Source organism: Stegodyphus dumicola, chromosome 5 (assembly GCF_044657685.1).
Source record: "Stegodyphus dumicola isolate Sdum_Otavi_A_Nest chromosome 5, ASM4465768v1".
NCBI lineage: Eukaryota > Metazoa > Arthropoda > Arachnida > Araneae > Eresidae > Stegodyphus > Stegodyphus dumicola.
In genome coordinates this window covers 133,749,205-133,771,842 of record NC_140772.1, presented here as the reverse complement: position 1 = coordinate 133,771,842, position 22,638 = coordinate 133,749,205, and the positions used below count along the sequence as shown (strand labels likewise).

The following is a 22,638-nucleotide window of genomic DNA, read 5'->3' as shown; positions in this document are numbered from 1 at the left end:
GGCCGCCAAGCTTCACCGTTTGAGTTGAACCGTCCCTCCTTCTATTCTAACCTCCTTGATTCTAACCTCCTTGGTGTTGCCAGTGGGCGAGCGATTAAAGCCGCTGAACACTCGTAGTTCGATCTGGGGTTCGAGGCCCGGCAAACGGGCTGGCTGCACGGGCGTTTTCGTGTTTTTCCCCATATGTAACGTGGATACGAGACAGTTTCCCTTAAAAAAGTCCTCCACGCACGTAATAAGCAGAAAAAAAAAATAATAATAAATAAATAAATAAATAAATATAACAAAGAAAAAGATGAAAAGTATCATCACTAAACCCAAAGAACGTTTATTATTATTCCCTCTAAATTCTTTGCTAAAACATCTCAGACCGAGAATGAAATATAATTTATAGAAATAATGCCTGACATTATTCATATCTGGGATGTTAAACAAAACAAAATTTAGTATGTTCATGCTTATATTTATCACACATTTAAATACCTCTTACCTCCGGATTACACTGACGAATTGGGGATGGTAAATGATATGAGAATCAAGGGAGGTGTGCCCTATACTTCATTCAAGTCATTGGATTATAAGAAAACAAGGTAAGTGTTAACACCCCACCTTATTTATTCTTTGAGTATTCTTATATGTGTCGTGTACGTAAATATGTAGCATGCTGTTAAATCTTACAAGAAGTGCCCCATGACCCTTATTTTTGTGCTTATAATAGAAACCTGCATTCAGTAATAATTTCATTTTTCGAATTGTTGGTATATTCACTTTGCGAACAGCAATGCTGTTCATTGACCTGAAATTCTGATCAAATACGTTTTGTAGAGTTAATACGAAGCATGTAATTAATGCAGTAAAATTCGTTTAAATTCTTCAAAGGTTATAAAATGTGTATATATGTGCGTAATATATCTGTTCGTATATCCCCAATTAGGATATTATTTCCCATTTTTAATTTTTTTTTTTTTTTTTTTTTTTTTTCCTATGTTGTAAGGGGAACTATTTTATTAAGTAATTTTGAGTTACATGCTCAGGGACACAAAATAAAATTTGAATGGGGTAAACATTTTGCCTAAGTTTCATCATTTGCTGTTTTATTTTATTTGTTGATTTTGTGCATTTTTGTGAAATGTAAGAAAAATCGAAATTTTTAGTAATAACAGTAATATTGTTTGATAGCTTAACATTTGGAAGTGATTACCTCTATTGTTTATAACTAATGCTGAAAATTAGTTGCAATGGCAAAGGAATTTTTTTTTAATATAAATCTTTTCAGAAATCTATATATATTTATATATGTTTGTTCATTATCGGATTATTATTACTGAAACGTAAACAAATAGGTCTTAAAGAAAAAAAAAAAATTGTTCACACATTATATATTTTGTAATAGTAATTACAAAGTTATAATTAACAGTATATTTCTGAAAAATTGATCAACATGTAATTAAATCTTAAGCTAAATACTCTAATTTGTTGTCGGAAGTTAAACATGATTCATTTCTTCTTATTGGCTACAGATAATGTTGTGGCTTTTCTGTATGTATAATTAAATTATACAGTGTCTCACAAAAGTGATGGGACACTTGTGCTTTAGAAAAGGAAACTGTAGTAAAATAAATTTTAAAAAGCATGTACAAATTTTTTGTAAGTGTGTTTCATACTTAAATTTAGTAACAATTATTACATAATATACATTTTCTCAAAATATTAACATATTAATTTAATAAAAATACAATTGTTTAGAACGAAGCAAAAAATAGCTCACATAAGTGATGGGACACCATTAGATACTACTACGTACTACGATAAAAATATTTTTTTTGGTTTTTATTTTTACTCAAAAGCAATTGGCAATAATTTATAAAATCGTCTGCAGTATTTCTCTCCAGTTTGTTTTGGAAATTTTGTGTTTTTTAGCTTTGTGCAGCCATAAATGCTAAACAAAAAGAAACTTTGCCTGAAATTCGAAAATGAGTTATTAATTTGCATATTGAACATGGATCTATTAGAGAATTATTATTAGAACATCTATTAGAGAAACTGCTGAAACAGTTAACTTAAGTCATTCAACAGTTTTCAATATCATTAAATAACATAAAAAGATTCATATGATTCAGGATAAAAGAAGACCTGGCCGACCATCAAAGCTATCCAATGGAATAAAGCAAATTATCGTTCGAAGTATTTAAAAAAATCCAAGAATGAGTGCTCCTAAGGTTGCTGCTGATTTATAAGCATTATATAGAGTAATTGTTAATCCCGAGACTATTAAAAGAGTAATTCGATCTGCTGGATATCAGGGTAGAGCAACCAGGAAAAAATTCTTCGTAAGTGAAAGGAATAGAAAACTCACACTGGCTTTCACAAAATCCAACATAAATAAGAATTTTGATTACTGGAATAAAGTTATATTTACTGATGAGAGTAAATTTAATATGTTTGGTTCTGACGGTAGAATCTTGGTGTGGAGAAAACCCAGGGAAGAATTTCGCAAACAGAACTTGGTGCCAACAGTAAAACATGGTGGAGGAGGAGTTATGGTATGGGGATGTATGTCGTCCGCTGGAGTTGGCAGTCTTGTTTTTATTGACAGTATAATGGATCAGTACTAGTATATTGACATTTTAAATCAAAATTTGAAATCTTCAGCACGAAAATTGAATCTTCATAACGATTTTAAATTCTACCAGGACAATGACCCCAAGCACACTGCTTTGAAAGTTAGACTCTGGCTGCTGTATAACTATCCTGAAATAATAAAAACACCACCACAATCTCCAGACTTAAATCCCATAGAGAATATTTGGCAAGAATTGGAATCAAGAATTCGCTAACACACCATTTCTTCAAAAGAACAATTAGAATCGGTGCTTTAAGAAGAATGGGGTAAAATTGCTCCAGAAATCACAAAAAAAATTAGTCGAATCCATCCCAAGAAGATTAAATCATGTTTTAAAAGTAAAAGGAAATCCAACAAAATGTTAAAACCTTTTAAAAAGTAAAATTTTTGGATAAATATTTGATGGAAAAGTAAGTGTCCCATCACTTATGTGAGCCATTTTTTGCTCCGTTCTAAACAATGGTATTTTTATTAAATTAATATTTTGAGAAAATGTATGTTATGTAATAATTGTTACTAAATTTAAGTATGAAACACACCCACAAAAAATTTTTACATGTTTTTTTAATTTATTTTACTACAGTTTCCTTTTGTAAAGCACAGTGTCCCATCACTTTTGTGAGACACTGTATATGTTTCTATTAAGGTAGTTAATATTCATTTTATTTTAATTTCATGTTTTATTCTTAGTATGTAATGATAAATCTTCCCAGATTTTGTTTTATCATTAAAGGAAATTGTTTCCAGAAATATCATGTACTGCAGTTTAACTTTTCTTGTCATGCAAGCAATCTTTTCTTTAATTTCTAATTTATTGTTATTTTGGCAAAAAATGAACAAAAAGAAGAGAAAACTAGAAAAGTTACATTTTTAATATTTTTGTTAGTTATGCACACTTAAAATTATATTTCCCTTAAATCAAGAAAAAAAATTCATTAAAAGTCTTCTTTTGCATTATTTGCAAACATATTATGGCTGATCTTTGGAATATGTGATCTGTGTACGTACAGTGTCTCAAAAACGTGATGGGACACTTGTGCTTTACAAAAGGAAACTGCAATAAAATAAATTAAAAAAACATGTAAAATTTTTTGTGGGTGTGTTTCATACTTAAATTTAGTAACAATTATTACATAACATACATTTTCTCAAAATATTCAAATACAGTCAAAAGTCGTTAATCCGGACTCGTCGGGACTTCGGCGATTCCAGATTATCGATTTTTCCGGATTATAGATCATCAGTTTAAATCTCGTAAGATGGCATGCAGAAATTCTAAAATTAAAAATATGAAACCGTAATTTATGAAATAAAGACAATTATGATCTAAAGGGTATCAAAATTTACAAAAAAAAAAAAAAAAAAAAAAGCTTAATATTTATTTGTTTACTTTATTAAACATTTCTTTTAATGTAAGTTGTTTAAGTTGCTTCATTTTATGTGATAAAACACTCTCTTTAATTCTATAAACAGACATAATTTCTTGTTCAGTTACAAAGTTCCGCTGTTCAAGTCCCATTAATTGCTGTGCCGAGAATACCGACTAACTTGTCAATCGAAATTTTTTTGTTTTCACTAACCTCTCTGTCACATTCTTCATGTCTTTATCCATTTTTTGCAGCAATTCCACTTTTTGTTTGTTGGACATCGAAACATACTTTCGTTTTGTAGATCCTATGGAAGTTCCAGCATCGGAAATTCTATTTGACATAATCGAAAGTTCAAGTTTACTTTTATAAAATTGCTCTTACAGTCTGCAAAAAATAATAAGCGGGATCCAATTCGAAGATTAAGGAACAATGCAGTCATTAACTGAAATAGATAATTAGATAATTTTAGCTTACACTGTCCGTTATACATTAAATCCGCAGGCGAAAATGTATTCTGCACTTGCGCACACGCATATGCGCAGTAGTCAAGGTCTTACGCGCACGCGTAAAATACCTGTGCGCATGTGCGAACGAAGCACATGCGCAAAAAGTTTTTAGCTTTGAGGTCCGGATTATGGGTGTCCGAATTAACGACTTTTGACTGTATTAATTTAATAAAAATACAATTGTTTAGAACGGAGCAGAAAATGGCTCACTTAAGTGATGGGACACTACGTACTATGCAACAAAAATCCTCTGAAGTAAGCAATAAAAATATCTTTTGGGGTATTTATTTTTACTCAAAAGCAATTGCCAATAATTTATAAAATCTTCTGCAGTATTTCTCTCCAGTTTGTTTTGGAATTTTAGTGTTTTTTAGCTCTGTGCAGCCATGAATGCTAAACGAAAAGAAACTTTGCCTGGAATTCGAAAATTAGTTATTAATTTGCATATTGAACGTGGAAAATCTATTAGAGAAACTACTGAAACAGTTAACTTCAATCATTCAACAGTTTTCAATATCGTTAAACGATATAAAAAGAATCATATGATTCAGGATAAAAGAAGACCTGGCCGACCATCAAAGCTATCCAATGGAATAAAGCGAATTATCGTTCGAAATATTTAAAAAAAATCCAAGAATGAGTGCTCCTAAAGTTGCTGCTGAATTACAAGCATTATATGGAGTAATTGTTAATTCTGAGACTATTAGAAGAGTAATTCGATCTACTGGATATCACGGTAGAGCAGCCAGGAAAAAATTCTTCGTAAGTGAAAGGAATAGAAAACTCACACTGGCTTTCACAAAATCCAACATAAATAAGAATTTTGATTACTGGAATAAAGTTATATTTACTGATGAGAGTAAATTTAATATGTTTGGTTCTGACGGTAGAATCTTGGTGTGGAGAAAACCCAGGGAAGAATTTCGCAAACAGAACTTGGTGCCAACAGTAAAACATGGTGGAGGAGGAGTTATGGTATGGGGATGTATGTCGTCCGCTGGAGTTGGCAGTCTTGTTTTTATTGACAGTATAATGGATCAGTACTAGTATATTGACATTTTAAATCAAAATTTGAAATCTTCAGCACGAAAATTGAATCTTCATAACGATTTTAAATTCTACCAGGACAATGACCCCAAGCACACTGCTTTGAAAGTTAGACTCTGGCTGCTGTATAACTATCCTGAAATAATAAAAACACCACCACAATCTCCAGACTTAAATCCCATAGAGAATATTTGGCAAGAATTGGAATCAAGAATTCGCTAACACACCATTTCTTCAAAAGAACAATTAGAATCGGTGCTTTAAGAAGAATGGGGTAAAATTGCTCCAGAAATCACAAAAAAAATTAGTCGAATCCATCCCAAGAAGATTAAATCATGTTTTAAAAGTAAAAGGAAATCCAACAAAATGTTAAAACCTTTTAAAAAGTAAAATTTTTGGATAAATATTTGATGGAAAAGTAAGTGTCCCATCACTTATGTGAGCCATTTTTTGCTCCGTTCTAAACAATGGTATTTTTATTAAATTAATATTTTGAGAAAATGTATGTTATGTAATAATTGTTACTAAATTTAAGTATGAAACACACCCACAAAAAATTTTTACATGTTTTTTTAATTTATTTTACTACAGTTTCCTTTTGTAAAGCACAGTGTCCCATCACTTTTGTGAGACACTGTATATGTTTCTATTAAGGTAGTTAATATTCATTTTATTTTAATTTCATGTTTTATTCTTAGTATGTAATGATAAATCTTCCCAGATTTTGTTTTATCATTAAAGGAAATTGTTTCCAGAAATATCATGTACTGCAGTTTAACTTTTCTTGTCATGCAAGCAATCTTTTCTTTAATTTCTAATTTATTGTTATTTTGGCAAAAAATGAACAAAAAGAAGAGAAAACTAGAAAAGTTACATTTTTAATATTTTTGTTAGTTATGCACACTTAAAATTATATTTCCCTTAAATCAAGAAAAAAAATTCATTAAAAGTCTTCTTTTGCATTATTTGCAAACATATTATGGCTGATCTTTGGAATATGTGATCTGTGTACGTACAGTGTCTCAAAAACGTGATGGGACACTTGTGCTTTACAAAAGGAAACTGCAATAAAATAAATTAAAAAAACATGTAAAATTTTTTGTGGGTGTGTTTCATACTTAAATTTAGTAACAATTATTACATAACATACATTTTATATTATTATATATTTAAGTTATATTTGCTGATGAGAGTAAATTTAATTTATTATTTGGTTCTGACGGTAGAATCTTGGTGTTTCGCAAACAGAACTTGGTGCCAACAGTAAAACATGGTGGAGGAGGAGTTATGGTATGGAGGTGTATGTCGTCCGCTGGAGTTGGTAATCTTGTTTTTATTGACAGTATAATGGATCAGTACATGTATATTGACATTTTAAATCAAAATTTGAAATCTTCAGCACGAAAGTTGAACCTTCATAATGATTTTAAATTCTACCAGGACAATGACCCCAAGCACAGTGCTTTGAATGTTAGACTCTGGCTGCTGTATAACTGTCCTGAAATAATAAAAACACCCCCACAATCTCCACAATTAAATCCCATAGAGAATATTTGGCAAGAATTGGAATCAAGAATTCGCAAACACACCATTTCTTCAAAACAACAATTAAAATCGGTGCTTCAAGAAGAATGGGGTAAAATCACTCCAGAAATCGCAAAAATATTAGTCGAATCCATCCCAAGAAGATTAAATCTTGTTTTAAAAGTAAAAGGAAATCAAACGAAATATTAAATCCTTTTAAAAGGTAAAATTTTTGGATAAATATTTGATGGAAAAGTGTCTCATCACTTAAGTGAGCCATTTTCTGCTCTGTTCTAAACAATTGTATTTTTATCAAATTAATATTTGAATATTTTGAGAAAATGTATGTTATGTAATAATTGTTACTAAATTTAAGTATGAAACACACCCACAAAAAATTTTACATGTTTTTTAAATTTATTTTATTGCAGTTTCCTTTTGTAAAGCACAAGTGTCCCATCACTTTTTTGAGACACTGTAGCATTATTTTAAATGGAAATAGATATATATATGGTAGACTACATTCAGTATTGCTGTCTTTGCATACATTGGCACTCTTGCTTTACCTAAGCTCAGTAGTGATGCCCACCTATATGCTATTTTAAATTAAAGATATATATGTAAGTTAAAAATATAGAAAGCGGTTCTAATAGAATTTTGAAAAGGTAATATATATTGATTTATTAATGGATCGTCCAAATCCTAAAATATTATGAAATAATAAAATACATATAGTATATTAAAGTAAAAAATTGAAATAAATGAAGTATCTAAAAATTATCGAATCCATTCCAGTACTTTCAGTGCCATTCAAAGTATCTGAGTAATTTTTGCAATTTCATATTTTCACATATCAAACTTGTTTCTTGCAATCATGCATTCATTCTTATTTACAGTCACTTAATACTAAAACATAACAATAACTTTCGTGCTGTTGTTATGTGCAAAAATAAAGTAAAAAATGTCAAATGGAATATGCATTCAAGATACATAGCATAAGACATGCACAAATTGGAATACGGTACTGTTCAAAATTTTTCCCATATGGAATGAGGTACTGTGATTCATTTGTATATATCACATGATAAATGGTTTAGTCAAAGATAATTGCTGATTTGTTTAGGAATGTTCCGTGACAAGCTAAATCATAAATTTAGGTTGCTATTCATAAATTAAAAACAAAGTCAGCTGTAACCTCTAACAATCTTCATCTCTAAACTATCATCAGTGGCATAAATAAGGGTATGCAAAGAATGCCGTCGCATAGGGGCCCGAAGGCTTAGGTGGCACATTAATGTCTTGCTAAACTAGATATATATAGTCCTGATAAACTAGATAATATATATGTTAACTTAAAAGCCAATGGATTCTTTAATATATATATATATATATAATCCGTCTGCTTTTAAATTTCTAGAGGCCCTCTACGTCATATGACACGGTTAGGGGGCCCTTGGAAGCAATAAAAAAGCTGAATTCAGTGTTTCATACACCAAAACTTCAACTGAATAAAAAACAGAAAAGCTGTTTGCTTTTATTTTGATTCCGTTCTAGAGAAGAGCTTTCAAATCATTAGTGTTAACTGGGGACAGACTATTGCTCGAGTTTATTGTGAGAACAATTCTTAATTTTTTTAGGCCAGCATGTGACAGCAGACGGCAAACATGAAGGACTCTTGAAGTCCACTAGAATTCCCAGAACTCCCACTTTTAGGAAATGATTATGTATTATAGCCACAAGTCAAATTTTCTCGCAAATGCAAAAAGAATGAGTATCATCATGTTTGTTCTTTATCCAGCTTCTTACTTCTTTTTTAACAGTTTGGTATGAAACTGGGTAAAATGGTTCTGGGCCAGACATGGGTAGCTGCGAAGCATCTTTACCTACTTTATCGGCTAATTCATTTCCAGCAAAATCACAATGATCTGGGACTCAAACTAAACTAATGGTGTTATGGGCCTGAGCCAGAGAATTGAGATCTTGAGTACAGTTCAAAACACAGTTTTGTAACTTGACATGATTAGCCAGGGCAAGGATGGCTGGTTGGCTGTCAGAGAGAATATATATATTCTTGTCAACCGTATTTTTAGCTAAGAGCTCCCTGGCGACCATATTGATCGCCAGAACCTCGGCTTGAAAAACAGTTGTTAGTTTATACCCAGGTATAGATGAAATCTTCTCCAGATCCCTTGGTTCTTAAAATGGCTCCAGCTCCAGTGAAGTTAGATTTTAATCCATCTGTGTAGCAATCGACTGATCCTGTTGGGATTAGGTCAATTAGAGATTCTATCTCATTCCTTTTTGGTATATAAGTTGAGACTAGTTTATCTGGAACTATTGTTTTAGTAATTGCATCTTTGGGCATATAGATTATACGAATCTCATTGCCCAAGTCAGGCATATGTCAATGTGGCTTTTATGACCGAAACCTGCCCTTTGGCACCATGTGCCATTTTTATTCAACGTATACATGGCTTTAATTACTTCTTCACTCAAGAACAGTTTCAAGAAAGGAATTTGCAATAAAAATTCTAATGCGGCAGTAGGGGTACTGTTTAAAGCCCTACTAAGGCAAGCAAGTCTTTGCACCTTCTATAAAATGTTTACATATGTGCTTTTGTTAATAACGTTGATCCAGACCACGCATTCGTAAAAAAGCATTGGCCGGATTTTGACAGTATAAATCCATAAAGTAGATTTTGGGTTAAGGTACCATTGTTTGCCAACGATTCGCCTGCAAAGTATTAATACATTTGTGGCGGTTTGTGCCTTTTCATTTATATGGGTGAGCCATGCAAGTTTACTGTCCAGGTAACATCCTAGGTATTTAATGCATTTCTTACATCTGATAATCTGGTTACCCAGATACAAATCTGCCAGTTTCCATTTCCTGTTCTACGTGAAAACTATGACCTCTGATTTTTCAGCAGAGAAAGGCCACTTGTTTCACTCCAATGTGATACTTTATTCCAGATTTATTGAGCTTGATTGTGTAGGGTTCCAATATCGAAACTCCGTAGTAACACAATAAGGTCATCTGCATAAGCATGGACTGGCCAGGCTCTTCCCGTAAAAGTACTAAGAGTGAGTTGAATACCAGGTTGCACAGGAACGAAGAAAGAATATCTCCCCATGGACACTCTTTAGTAATATCTCTCTTTACTTCTCAGTCAGTGAGACTAACGCAGATATTCCTGTTTTTAATCATAAAAATGACACATCTAGTTATCGTAGGGTAAATATGACTTCCAATGAGAGCTTTATGTATTTCCTCAAAGCCGATGTTATCAAAGTCTCCTACAATATCCAGTACAATCCCAGTGGCAAAGTGTCTGTCTTTATGATTATTTTTTCTATTCTCTACACCAGTTGGTGTAGGACCGACTCAGTGGAGAAGCCAGGCCTAAAACCGTGTTGGTCTAAGCCAAAAGTATGTTTCAGATTGTTATCTGACTGGAGGTGCCAGAAAATCAATCGCTCCAACATCTTAAGCTGGAAGGATGTTAGCATGATCATTCTCAATGAGTTTGGTTTCTCATATATATCTTTCCCTGGTTTGGGGAGAAACATACCTCGTGAAGTTCTCCATACCTTAGGAACATATCCTAAAACCAAGCTGGATTCGAATATGTCCACAAGAATGTGGCCAAAAATGTCTCAGCCTTTCTGGAGCACAATTGGGTAAGTGCCATCATTCCCTGGAGATTTAAAGGGAAGAAATACATCTACGGCCGCTTTAGCCTTTTTGAAGTTGACTATTGTTTTAGCAAAATCCGAATCTAATGGACTATGAAGGAGTTCCAATAAGTTTTCATGGGGGTCAGAGATGACACTTGCATCCCCCAGGTGAAAATTCAGCATGATCGATAGTGTATCCAGACGGTTTATAGTATAACTGCCATCTGGTCGCATAACCGATGAGAGTTGAGATTTCTTGAATATCTGTGCAGAAGGATCTCCATGAGTTGGATTTTGTTTTCCTGATTTCCTTTTTAAATTTCCTTTGTAGGATTTTAAAGTTAGACCAGTTAACTTCAGATTTATTTCTGGCTGCTTTCCTGTGAGCTCTCCGAACCTCTAAATGGAGGCTTTCAAGCTCATTGGTCCACCAGACTCTCTTGCTAGAAGAGTACTTGATGCATGATAGGATTCAATAATGATATTTGTCAGGTTGTTTGCATGGATATCAAGCTCCTTGATGGAACAATTATTGTCTAAAGCCTGAAGGTTAATGACATTAGAAACCAGGAAGTCCTTATAAAGGTCCCAATTTGTGTGTTTAATGTTTCTGAAAAATTCAGCTGGAATTTCATCCCTAATATGAAATTGTATAAGGCGATGGTCTGAAAGTGATGGATTGTTACTTACATGCCAATTCTCAATAAGATGAGAGATATCAGATGAAGTTAGTATGAGGTCAATGATCTCTTCTCTTCTTCTATTGATAAAGATTTCCCCTGTGTACCCAAGTTAGGTTGGTGTTCATTATGAGTTCCATTAGTTTTCCTACTCTAGAATTGGTATCAGAACTGCACCGTAATAGGTGGTGAGTGTTAACATCACCACCAATAATCATCATAGGAATATTGTTGATTACTGATTGCGGAATGGTGAGGTCATAAGCCATGTAAACCGAGCAAAAACAAATGTTTCCTCTTAGTGAACTGTTTACGTACTTGGTTAAAATAGCAGTCACATCCTCCGATGTGAATTGAGATAATTTCATAGCCTTTATATTTTTAGAAATGTAATGCTAGTTCTAGGTCTTTTATTAGGTCCTTCTGACGAAAAGAGGCCCACCAGCGGCCGAGCAGTAACGTCGCTAAACACTGGTAGTTCGTCCGAAATTCAAATACCGCGAACAGGCTGGCTGCATGGGTATTTTCCCCATGTGTAACGTGTATACAAGCCAGTTTCCCTTAAAAAGTCCTCCATGAAGGCATCGGCCTACCAAGGATTTTACCCTTGGTAGAACCTTGGGATTCAAAGAACTTTGGGACAAAAAAACAAATCTTTTAAGAATTGAAAAAGAAACAAACTTTGAAGTTTCAAAAACCTTTCAAGAACCTTGGGTCTACAACAAAGACCCAAGGTTCTTGAGTTAAGGCAACAAAAGTGCCTTGTTTACCTAATTGAGCTGTTAAATTGTATGAAGCTGCTCTGCTATGTTGCAGGTTTAGTTGACTAACCTTAATCATTAAGACAGGTTAAATGAGAGTTAAGAATTTACCCTGAAGGATTTTAGGAGAGACTTAGTTAAAAGCCGCTTCCTTAACCCACAACTTCCCTTGAAGTCGTGACAGGGAAAACCTATTCAGAGGTCTTCCCCCGAGCCTCCAAAGAAGGCTCTGGTTCTGACTCTTTTTCGGTCTCCCCTTCTTCCATTAGCTGGTTCCTCGGAAGATCCTTGGGTGGAGGAATTGACTTCTCCTGTTGCCTCGGCTCCTTAAGCTGTACAGAGCTGTGGGCACCACAGAACAGCTTGAAGTTCTGGGTCTCCAGGTAATCTATGAGCTCAGAATGCACTCCCAGCAACAGAGTTTTACCTTCGTCTAACAGGGATGACTGTCTTGATAACAATCTTTTTAACATCCAGGTCCTTGTTGCAGTCTTCAAGGAGCTTGACGTTATCTTTTGGTGACCTGTTACCAGTAAACCAAGCGAAAAACTTCTTTAGGGCTCTGTCTTGGGAGCCATGGTGTGAAGCTGGTATGGTTTTCTTCAGGGTCAGGCAGATCATTGATTAGGATCATTGATCTTTAGGACGTCCACTGTCTCTTGGTCCTCACATGCAATGTTGAATCGATTCGGATGCAGGACTGTCTTGTGTACCTTACAGGTGATGATGGAACCGTTGATAATTCGGTCGCCAATAACAGAAGTGATGAAGTCAGCATCTGCCGACGTTATGTCTCTGGAGTCATTCTTGCAGACAACCCACAGAGTGATTGCCTTCCTCACAGCTTGACTATAAAGCCGTCCTTATTTAGGGTCATTCCCGGGGTGTCACCAATGTGTCCTCTGTTACAAGAGTCTTCATTGCTTGGAATACTATCTTTCACCAGTTTGGAGGTGACTCCAGAGGTCCCAGCTTTAGCTGTTTTCTCCCTCGCTCCCTTCTCCCTGGTAAATGAGATCCCTTCCAAGCCCCTCTCCAGCCGTTGCCGCTCTTTCTGGCGCTGTCTCTTCTCTCTTCTTTTCATTGGTGACTGGTCATCCGCTAGTGCATCTGATGCAGCACTTCTGACAGAGGAGTCAGAATCTATCCCCATCGGGTTCAAGGCGTCCACGTCCAGACGCACATTCATCCCTTTACCAGCGGTTCTGGTTTCTGTAGTCCTAAACAGAAGAGCGTCTGCACCCAAAGGCGCATTCACTCTCTCAGAAGGAGCTACAGTGGTTAAAGTGGGGGTTTTAGAGGATGCGTTTTTATCTGATTCTGGTTTTTTTTTTTTTTTTTTTTTTTTTTTTTTTTTTTTTTTTTTACATCCATCTTGGTAGTTGATTGAAGAAAGGGGGAGAAAAATTCCTTCCGATTTTCTAAAAGCCAGTTTGGTGCGGCTAGCCCCAGATTCAGTAGCCAGCAGTGACCTCGGAAGAGCCCCCCACTCTGCCATGCAGCACCCTAGCCAAGCACCACCTAGAACTAAAACGCAGGCGAGATTATACACCAGCTGATAGAGCAGCCAGAACATGCTAGTTAGGCTGCCCCAGGCTCCTGTACCATCTGACAGCCTGAGACGCAAAACTCATTTTTCTCCTGTATCCTCTACATGGCTGCTTCCTCCAAGACCCCTCCTCTTCAGACTAAAGGTCCTCGGAATTTCAGATCCTTCCCCCTGAGTGCCGGCTTTCCCAGGAAGGAGCGGTCAGTTAGGTTGTCATAAGATTATTCATCATCAGACCGAACCTCATCCTGCTAAACCCCGGTATGTCACAGGACTTTGTGGCAGTTACCAATTTAGCACCACCCAGGGGGCACGTGTGACTTAAGGATGATCACGGACGTGGGCAACATTATCCCCCATCAAAATCATTTAAATGATATTGCTATTATTTAAATTTACTTTTCAAATATAATTAGAAAACAAGTATGAATTATTGTTTTCATTATATATTATTCTGTCGTGAAATTCAATAATAGAATAATAATTATTTACTAATAAAATAATAATGATATATGTGCATTGATTTGTAATTTGATGTCTTTTTTTCTCCCCAGTACAGGTATCTTGTTCGGTTTATATTTTGTCATGGAAGACTTGGTTGTATTTACTGCTGAAACGTACATTCGAATTGATGAAGATTCAGAAAATCGGGCTTTTAACAAAAAAAGCAATGATACTTTCTTTTGTGATATTTGTTCCAAATCATTTAAATCAGCATTTAATTTAAAGAAGCATAATTTAATACATTCTGGTGAGCGTCCACACACATGTGATATTTGTCAGAAAAGATTTACTGCATCAAGTGATCTTAAATCCCATCGATTAATTCATACTGGTGGCCATCCTTATGTGTGCACAAATTGTAATAAGGGATTTCCATCTCCAAGTAAGCTTCGCCGCCATCATTTGACTCATACTGGTGAACGTCCGTATTCATGTGATGTTTGTTCAAAAGGTTTCAGAACTAGCAGTGATCTTCAGCGACACAGATTAACTCACAAAAGTGATTATTCCTATGTATGTCAGTTTTGTAATAAGGGCTTTGATTCGTCTATTGATGTAGAGATGCATCGATTAACACATTCTGGGGAAAGCCCATATGAATGCAAAGTTTGTCAAAAAACTTTTTCTTCTTCTAATGGTCTTCAGTGTCATAGTATTATTCATTCTCTTGAAAGGCCACATACTTGTGATACATGTGGTAAGTCTTTTAAATCTCTGTGTAATTTAAAAAAGCATATGCTTATTCATACTGGAGTTCGTCCACATGTGTGTGATATCTGCGGAAAAGGATTCACTTCATCTAGTGATCTTAATACTCACAAATTAAAACACACTGGTGAATATCCTTATATATGTAATATCTGCAGTAAAGGTTTCACGTCACCTAGTAAGTTACAGCGGCATATACTTACACATACTGGGGAGAGACCTCACATTTGCATGCTGTGTAAAAAGGGATTTCGTACTACAAGTGATCTTCAGCGTCATAGTTTGACTCACGAGGGTAAAGATTTTGTCTGTCATTACTGTAACAAAGGTTTTACATCCTCAGCTAATCTAGAACTTCATTGCCTTTCACATTTGGGTGAGCGACCTTATATTTGTAATATTTGCAACAAAGCATTTGCATCGCCAAATAATTTAAAAAGTCATAGTTTAACACATTCAAGTGACAGACCTTACATATGTGAAATATGTGGAAAAGGTTTCAAATCATTTTACAATTTGAAAAAGCACTGCATTATTCATACTGGTTACAAACCTCATATGTGTGAATTCTGCAAAAAACGCTTTACATCAAGTAGTGATCTTAAATCACACAAGCTTCTGCATACAGGAGGTCATCCTCATGTGTGTGTCATGTGTAATAAAGGCTTTTCTTCTCCTAGTAAATTGCAGAGGCATCTGTTGACACATACTGGATATCGCCCTGCTGCCTGTGATTTCTGTGATAAAAGGTTTAGAAATAAAAGTGATCTCCAACGCCACCTTCAAATACATAAAAAAATTAAACCATCCTATAAATGTCAGTATTGCCAAAATGAATTTAGACGTGCCTTAGACTTCAAAACCCATTTTCTCACACATACTTCAGAAAGGCCTCATATTTGTCATGTTTGCAATAAAAGTTACACAACAGAAACAAGATTGAAAAATCATATACGAATGCACAACAATCCACGACCTTATGTTTGTGATATTTGTGGTAAGCGTTTCAGTCTCACTAGGTTACTTAAAGCGCATATGAAGACCCATAAAAATCAGTCAGATACATATGTTAAACAAGATAAAGAAATTTGTGATTTGCCATTAGAAAGCAATGTTGAAGTTGAACTGCATGAAGATGAGGCTTTTGAGCTAACGAATTTGGACAGAAATTCCGATTATACTGAAATTGTTCCTAATAATGCAACTGTGTCGTGAAAATTTCAATTTTGTGAAAAGTATTTATTTATTTATTCATTAATGAATGCTGGAATCTTAATTAAATATCTTTTGTAATAGAAAAGTTTTAAAATTATGTCATTTGTAATTGGTCATTTTTTAATGAAATCTGTTTTTCAGTATTGTTATGTTATTGCTTTTTCTTTCGTACAGCAATTAATGTATAAAAATTTAAGGAAAATGCACTTTTTTGTGATGTGTAGATGACACAGATTCCCCCTTTTTCTTTTGCAAATAATAAAATAAGCATTATTATAAAAAAAATTTTATTTTATTTTGTATTTGTTATGTGCTTTCCAACATAAAATACCCAAGTAGCACACAACATTGCAAACTGGTCCAAAAGGTCGCAAAGTGGTGGTGGTGGTGGTAACTTTTACGATGTTGCGAAGACTCAAAATATTTGCCGTTGCATCTAGGCAATTTGTTGACATTATTGAAATGCCATGTTATGACTGCTTTTATACTTAGTCGTTTTAGCATCTTTTTCATAGTTCATCAACGTTACTTTTAGAATGAAAAGAGACTAAATATGCTCTTTCAAGAATCTGAAGTCCGCATAAGATTTATTTTGCAATGTTTCATTACTTTATTTCATCTAAATGTATTAATCTAAGGTAGATTCATCAAATGAAGTATAAATTTTATATAAATACTTGAATTATTAAATTTAATTAGTACTAAAAGTACGTACTAAATTATTGTTTAAAATTTTGAAAAATAATTAATACTTAAAATATTTTTTTATAAATATTATAGCAAAATATTTAAAAATGAAACTAATCTATGAAGTAAGTTGCATTTTATGTTCTATAAGTAGTTAGGCATTTTATATATTTAAAAAAATAATATTTCCGAAAGCAATACAACTTACATGTTAGCAATTATTTCACTGCTAAAATATGACTTAATTTATTATTTTTGAAGTAAGGACGAATTTATTTGAATTAATATGCTGACATAATATGAAACATTTTACTGCATACAGAGCAAAAAGTACAATTTTTGCGAAGATGTATACACAGATAAAAAATGGGCGATTTTAAGAATTCAAAGAAAATGTCCAATATTAAAAGACTTTGCATATCCATGCATATTTAATGGCTGTCCAAAATATCTGACGGAAAATTACTGGAAAAAAAGAAAGAAATATTAACAGTTTTAATGAAAATGACAAAATTAATGGCTTTGATGAATTACTAATAAATGTTGACATCAAAATTAGAGAAACTGTGAACAAAAATACAAAATTCATTTACCTATAAAAATTCTGATGAACTGCTTGTTATGTTTTTACATTTTTCCCGTGCATTCAAAAATGCTTGGTTTAATCCTAGTATTATGGTACACTTGGGATTTGGCAACATTGGCATTACAAGTGTTTTAGCGAGCCCAATAAATATTTTTTTGTAAATTTCGTATTTTGTGAACATTGTTCGTAATTCTATTTAGTTGAAATAATTCTTCTAGGCCATTTAAAAAAGATTCTATTAAATTATCAGAAGAACCATTGCAAGGTTTAATTCAATTGAATAAATCACTGAAGCGTTGCACTGAATTGCTGTTCGACATTCCATGTATATTGTTTACTGGATGTTTATATATAAATGAACGTCTGAGCTCGAGGCTTGCGTGCTTTGGCTAGCTGCCAAATTCAAACAAGTTCGTAACTGCGCAATAATTTGACTCCATCTAATTTTCAGGAATGTTTTCTTCACGCTTTTGTAATTCACCGTCGGAATTAAATACTGGAGAGATTCAATACAAAAATATAACGATGGCAGTTTATTTTGAATTGAAAAGAAATTTTCTTGGTAATGCCGAATTTCTGCTTATTTTGTTTGTGAATATTTGCTTGGTATGGGCTAAAATCGTCCATATAGTTAAATAGTGTTCTGTTTTGGTGTTTTATGACTTTCCGGTGATTAAAATTATATTGTGATTTTCCAATCTTCAGTGGCTCCAGCGGTGAAATGTTTGGATACATGGATTCTGTTATAACGTCGTGCAATATTTGGATGCACGAATTATTGTTATATTTGGATACACGGATTCGGTTATAACGTCCTAAGTGCTATATCGTATATCATTCATATTAATCGATTATTGTGTTCATGATACTGGTTGGTGTTCAGACTTTGCATGTATGATCGAAAAAATAGTGTTAAGGAAACATTAGCGTTACTATGAAATATTGTAATCTATAATTATGGCATACTTAATTGTGTAATATTGAAAAACACTAAATATTTTTTTTATTCATTGCAAATTGCAGTTTTAGTACTTATCGTTTGGTATCTATTCTTCCAAACACTGTGTAATTCGTGTTTTTTTAAATATTGCCATTATATATGTCTATTAGATTATCTGAATAAATGAATGTTGGAAATTAGGTTTTGTTCTTTATTAAATTTAAGTATATTCATTATACTTAACTATTTTAAGTAAGTCATTTAAGTATAGTATATTCATAATTTAAGCATATTGTTCGCTTACATTTTATGTGTTTGTGATAGCAAAGAAATTCATAATAAATAGAAACAAAAAATTTCATCGTGTGCTATTAAACGAAGAGCTTACTTTACTTAGCTTACTATCATATACTCATACCTGCCAACTTTTACGAATTTTTCGTAATTTTTACGAAAATACGTTTCTTTACGATTTTACGATCGTAATCCATTTTTTACGATTTTTTCCTTTTTCAAGTGTTTTTAGTGATTTTTGTCAAAATTTTAGAATTTTTCATCAATTCAGCGATTTTTGCCAATTGCATCGTGTTTTACCGCCAACTACCGACTACTTTGAATCCAGTAACCTGCGGTTTCTCCCAACTCGCCGCTTAACCAGCCAATCCAAGGCGCTGAACTTGTTTCTCCCACTCTTTTCTTTGTGGGCGCCAGATTATTTTTTTCGCGTTCGCTTCAGCAGCAAGGGAATTACTCAATTAGCGTGGATTGTCGCATTCTGTTTTTTTTTTTTTTTTTTTGTTTGTTTGTTTGCACGTGCTACGAATTTTCTTAATACGTCGTTGTTACAAAATGAGTTAAAAAAAACTGTATTCTCAATATTTTCGGCCTGCCTACAAAGTCGAATTTCCAACAATTAAAGAATCCTTCAAAGGAAATAACTAACGCACACGTTGCAAAATGCGTATGTGACTTGTTATGAAGTCACACACGCATTTTGCAACGTGTGCGTGTGTGACTTCATAACAAGTCACGGTGGAAGAAGCGACATTGTGAAGCATGTTAAGTCTAAAAAGCATGAAGTTAATGCTTCGGCTTCGACAACGTCAAAGAAAGTGGATGATATTTTTTCGAATTCGGATGCCGATGTCATTTTGGCAGAGTGTTTGTTTACTGCATTCCTCATCGAACACAACGTGCCGCTAAGCGCTGCCGATCACGCCTAGTTTTATGTTATCATTAAGTTCTTGTTTTATGTTTCCTAATAAATTTTTTAGTTGCTACTTAATTGAGATTTACTAATGTAAGTACAATTTTCTTTTTTCTATTTGTATAAATTATTTTTTTAATATCAAAGCATGATATTAATTCTTCGTGTTCTTCTGAATTATGGAGAAATCTTCTGAATTTTTATCTTTAGAAGTTGGCAGGTATGATATACTATATTATTTAAATTATTTCTGTACAGTATGAAAAGGAAAGTTATTGATTGTAAAATGTGTCTGAAATGATCATTGTAATCTAGCACTATTCTACAATGTAGAAACTAAAAACAGGTAAATACATTTACATATGATCGAAAGAAATGGTGTTAAAAAACACCAGCATTACTAGTAAATACTGCAATCCATAATTATTGCACTTTTAATTGCTTACTATTTAAAAATACAAATATTTTTTTGTTAATTGGAAATTTTAGTTCTGCTGCCTTCCTACTGCTATTTATACTTTCAAACACTACTAGTTCATGTTTTTTCTTAAATAGTGCTGTCATGTATATTGTTTTTAGGTTATTATTTCATTTTAGGTATGAATATGGAAAGGTATTAGATTTAGGTATATTTTTGTATGAAATATTTTTGATCACATTTATTAGCTACTTTACACTGTCTTTCATTTGCATATCTCATAGATATAGAAGTTAATGGTTATATTTTTTACTGTGAAATGTGAATAAATTTATACTTGACTTCAGGTAAAATACTAATTATGTTACTATAAGAACTGCTTCCAAATTTATCATGACAGGGACAATTTTCAATGTTTCTGAGATTTAAATGAAATAAATGTGATAATGCTGTTATCAGAAACGCTCTTTTTTTACCCACATATATATCTTTACTTTTATTTATGTTTAATTGAGTTTTAGTTACTTAAAACCTGAGTCTTAGCTAGGGTTTTCAGCGCCCAGGGACAACTGAAGATTTCGCGCCCCCTACAGCTTGCCAAGGATGGAAAACATTTAATTCTAAAATATCGTAACATCAGTTTGGCGCAACTTGGATTCTGCGCCTGGGGACAGATGCCCTCCTCTAGCTATGCCCCTACTTAAAATCTACTATTAATGTTATAGATTTATAATAACCACTTTCATAATTACTTTCACTTAAGGGAAAAAAAATGATGAAATCTTAAATAATCGTAACTTAGAATTTTAGTTATTTAAAAACTGTAGTGTAAAGTACTGAAAATAATTAACGCTATTATTAATTATGCATATTTAGTCTAAAGAGAAAAAAAAATTGTATTATCTTCTGGTTTTCAGGAAATGATAAAATATTTAAACTTTAGATAAATACAAGGAATACAAAATTTTAAAAGAGAAGAAAAATATATTAATTATTAAACGTATTTTTCTGTATAAATCAATATGTAACACAAGGACATAATAACGACATTTTCACAACTGTTGCAAAATTTTGCGAACATTTAGGCGTCGTGATACGATACTTTTGCGACCAAAATATCACCTGCGAAAGACGCAATAACGATGTCTATGCGACAAAAACCTCATCTGCAAAGATGTAATAAAGACGTCTTTGCAACGGTTGCAAAACGGTGGAGTTTCGCGGACATCTGGGCGTCTTAAAAATGACATATTGCAACATTTTTGCAATGACATCCGCGACGAGTTTGCAACGTCCTTACGAGGTTGCCATGCTACTTGGGTAACGTATATTTTGAACCATACTCAAAAATGCTTCGAGTCACATAGATGCAATAAAATGCATAATGAATAAGCTGGCTGTCGCTGACTATTTAAATATTAATTTTTATTTTGATTAACATATGCAGCCACAAATAACTTAGCATGCTAATTGTGCCTGTTCCAGAATTGTTACACTTTTCATTCTTCTTGTCGTATGGACAAAGGCCTATGGAACAATGTTTTTGTGGGACCCAGTATTTACAAGGGAAAAGTGACTGTTCACTCTTCATCTTGTCGGATAGTAAGCTTTACCATATTTGGCATACTCTCGGATGTGAACAGTCACTTTTCCCTTGTAAATACTGGGTCCCACATAAACATTGTGAGCTCCTCTGGAATAGCGTCTTCAGTGAAGAGTCCTTTGCACTGAAAAAAAAATAAATAAATCTGTTAATATACCAATAACGTACATAAAAATGAGGTCACATACAATATAAACTACTTTTCGCAAATACGTACTTTTTTCTCGAAATGGATGGTTTCTTCTGCTTTCCTTTTGGTGCAAGGGATATTCCTTGGTATATCTTGGGTGCAGTCTTCATGGCTCAACACTTTATCCTTCAAAGGCATAGGTTCTTTCTCAAATAGGTTTTCCATCTGAAAAAAGTAATGACAGATTAAGCACACATTGCAAATTCCAACTATTTTTAAAGATTTAAATTCGAAAAACAGTATATTTTCAAAACGTTACTTACTTCTTTGTTGTTTTGTGGCTGATCCATTCAAAGCGCTGAAGAAGGATAGATGGTGGTCGAAGCAAGAGCAGGTACGTACACTCAGGACGACAGAAAGGAAAGAAATGTAGAACGTTTCTCGGGCTAGCCTTATATTGGGTAGGAACTCTTTATTTCATCTGAACGATGATTGGTTAAGAGACGGTAAGGTCATATTTTAAAGAATCTGATTGGTGCACAGAAAAGTATCCATATCCTAAGCGGAGGCATACGAAGGTGTGATACGGCTGACGCCATTTTGTAAAACAACATATCCCAACAAGAAATGGATGATGTCATTCCAAACACGTGGTTCAAGAGTTCGTTGCCACAGAATAAAAACGAAACTTTGATGATGTCATTCCATCCATCTATGTCACTTCCGGTTGTCACGTGATCCAAGATCGCGGCGACCACGCCCCTTTTCTGTGACGTCACTTCCTCCTACCGGTTACCCCCCCCTCACTACTCTACTATATAGAATTTTAATTTCTCTACATGCAATACAAATTAGTGTTTCTCAAAGCTGTCTATGAAAATATTCCTTATAGATAACTCTTG

General features: G+C 33.7%; 1 protein-coding gene and 1 long non-coding RNA gene across 8 annotated transcripts; one reads left to right on the top strand and one right to left on the bottom strand.

Annotated features, from left to right (window-relative positions):
• Nucleotides 1-488: 488 nt before the first annotated feature.
• LOC118205907 (uncharacterized) lies at nt 489-18,575 on the top strand. 7 transcript variants are annotated; one of them, XM_035378178.2, is made up of 2 exons: nt 489-590; nt 14,293-18,575. In XM_035378178.2, exons 1-2 carry the CDS (start codon nt 517-519, stop codon nt 16,163-16,165), a joined length of 1,947 nt encoding a protein of 648 aa, XP_035234069.1. In that variant the 5' UTR covers nt 489-516; the 3' UTR covers nt 16,166-18,575. The 7 variants fall into 7 exon arrangements, with proteins under 7 accessions (XP_035234069.1, XP_035234073.1, XP_035234070.1 ...); XM_035378182.2 differs by lacking the exon at nt 489-590 and adding an exon at nt 631-731 and having other exon boundaries at nt 14,298-18,575; XM_035378179.2 differs by lacking the exon at nt 489-590 and adding an exon at nt 631-731.
• A 2,146-nt stretch (nt 18,576-20,721) lies between these two features.
• LOC146997238 (uncharacterized) lies at nt 20,722-22,206 on the bottom strand. The gene is made up of 3 exons (XR_015041241.1): nt 22,060-22,206; nt 21,824-21,961; nt 20,722-21,730 (listed from the first exon to the last, which is right to left on the bottom strand). It is a non-coding gene; the product is annotated as an uncharacterized LOC146997238 (long non-coding RNA).
• Between the last annotated feature and the right edge of the window lie 432 nt (nt 22,207-22,638).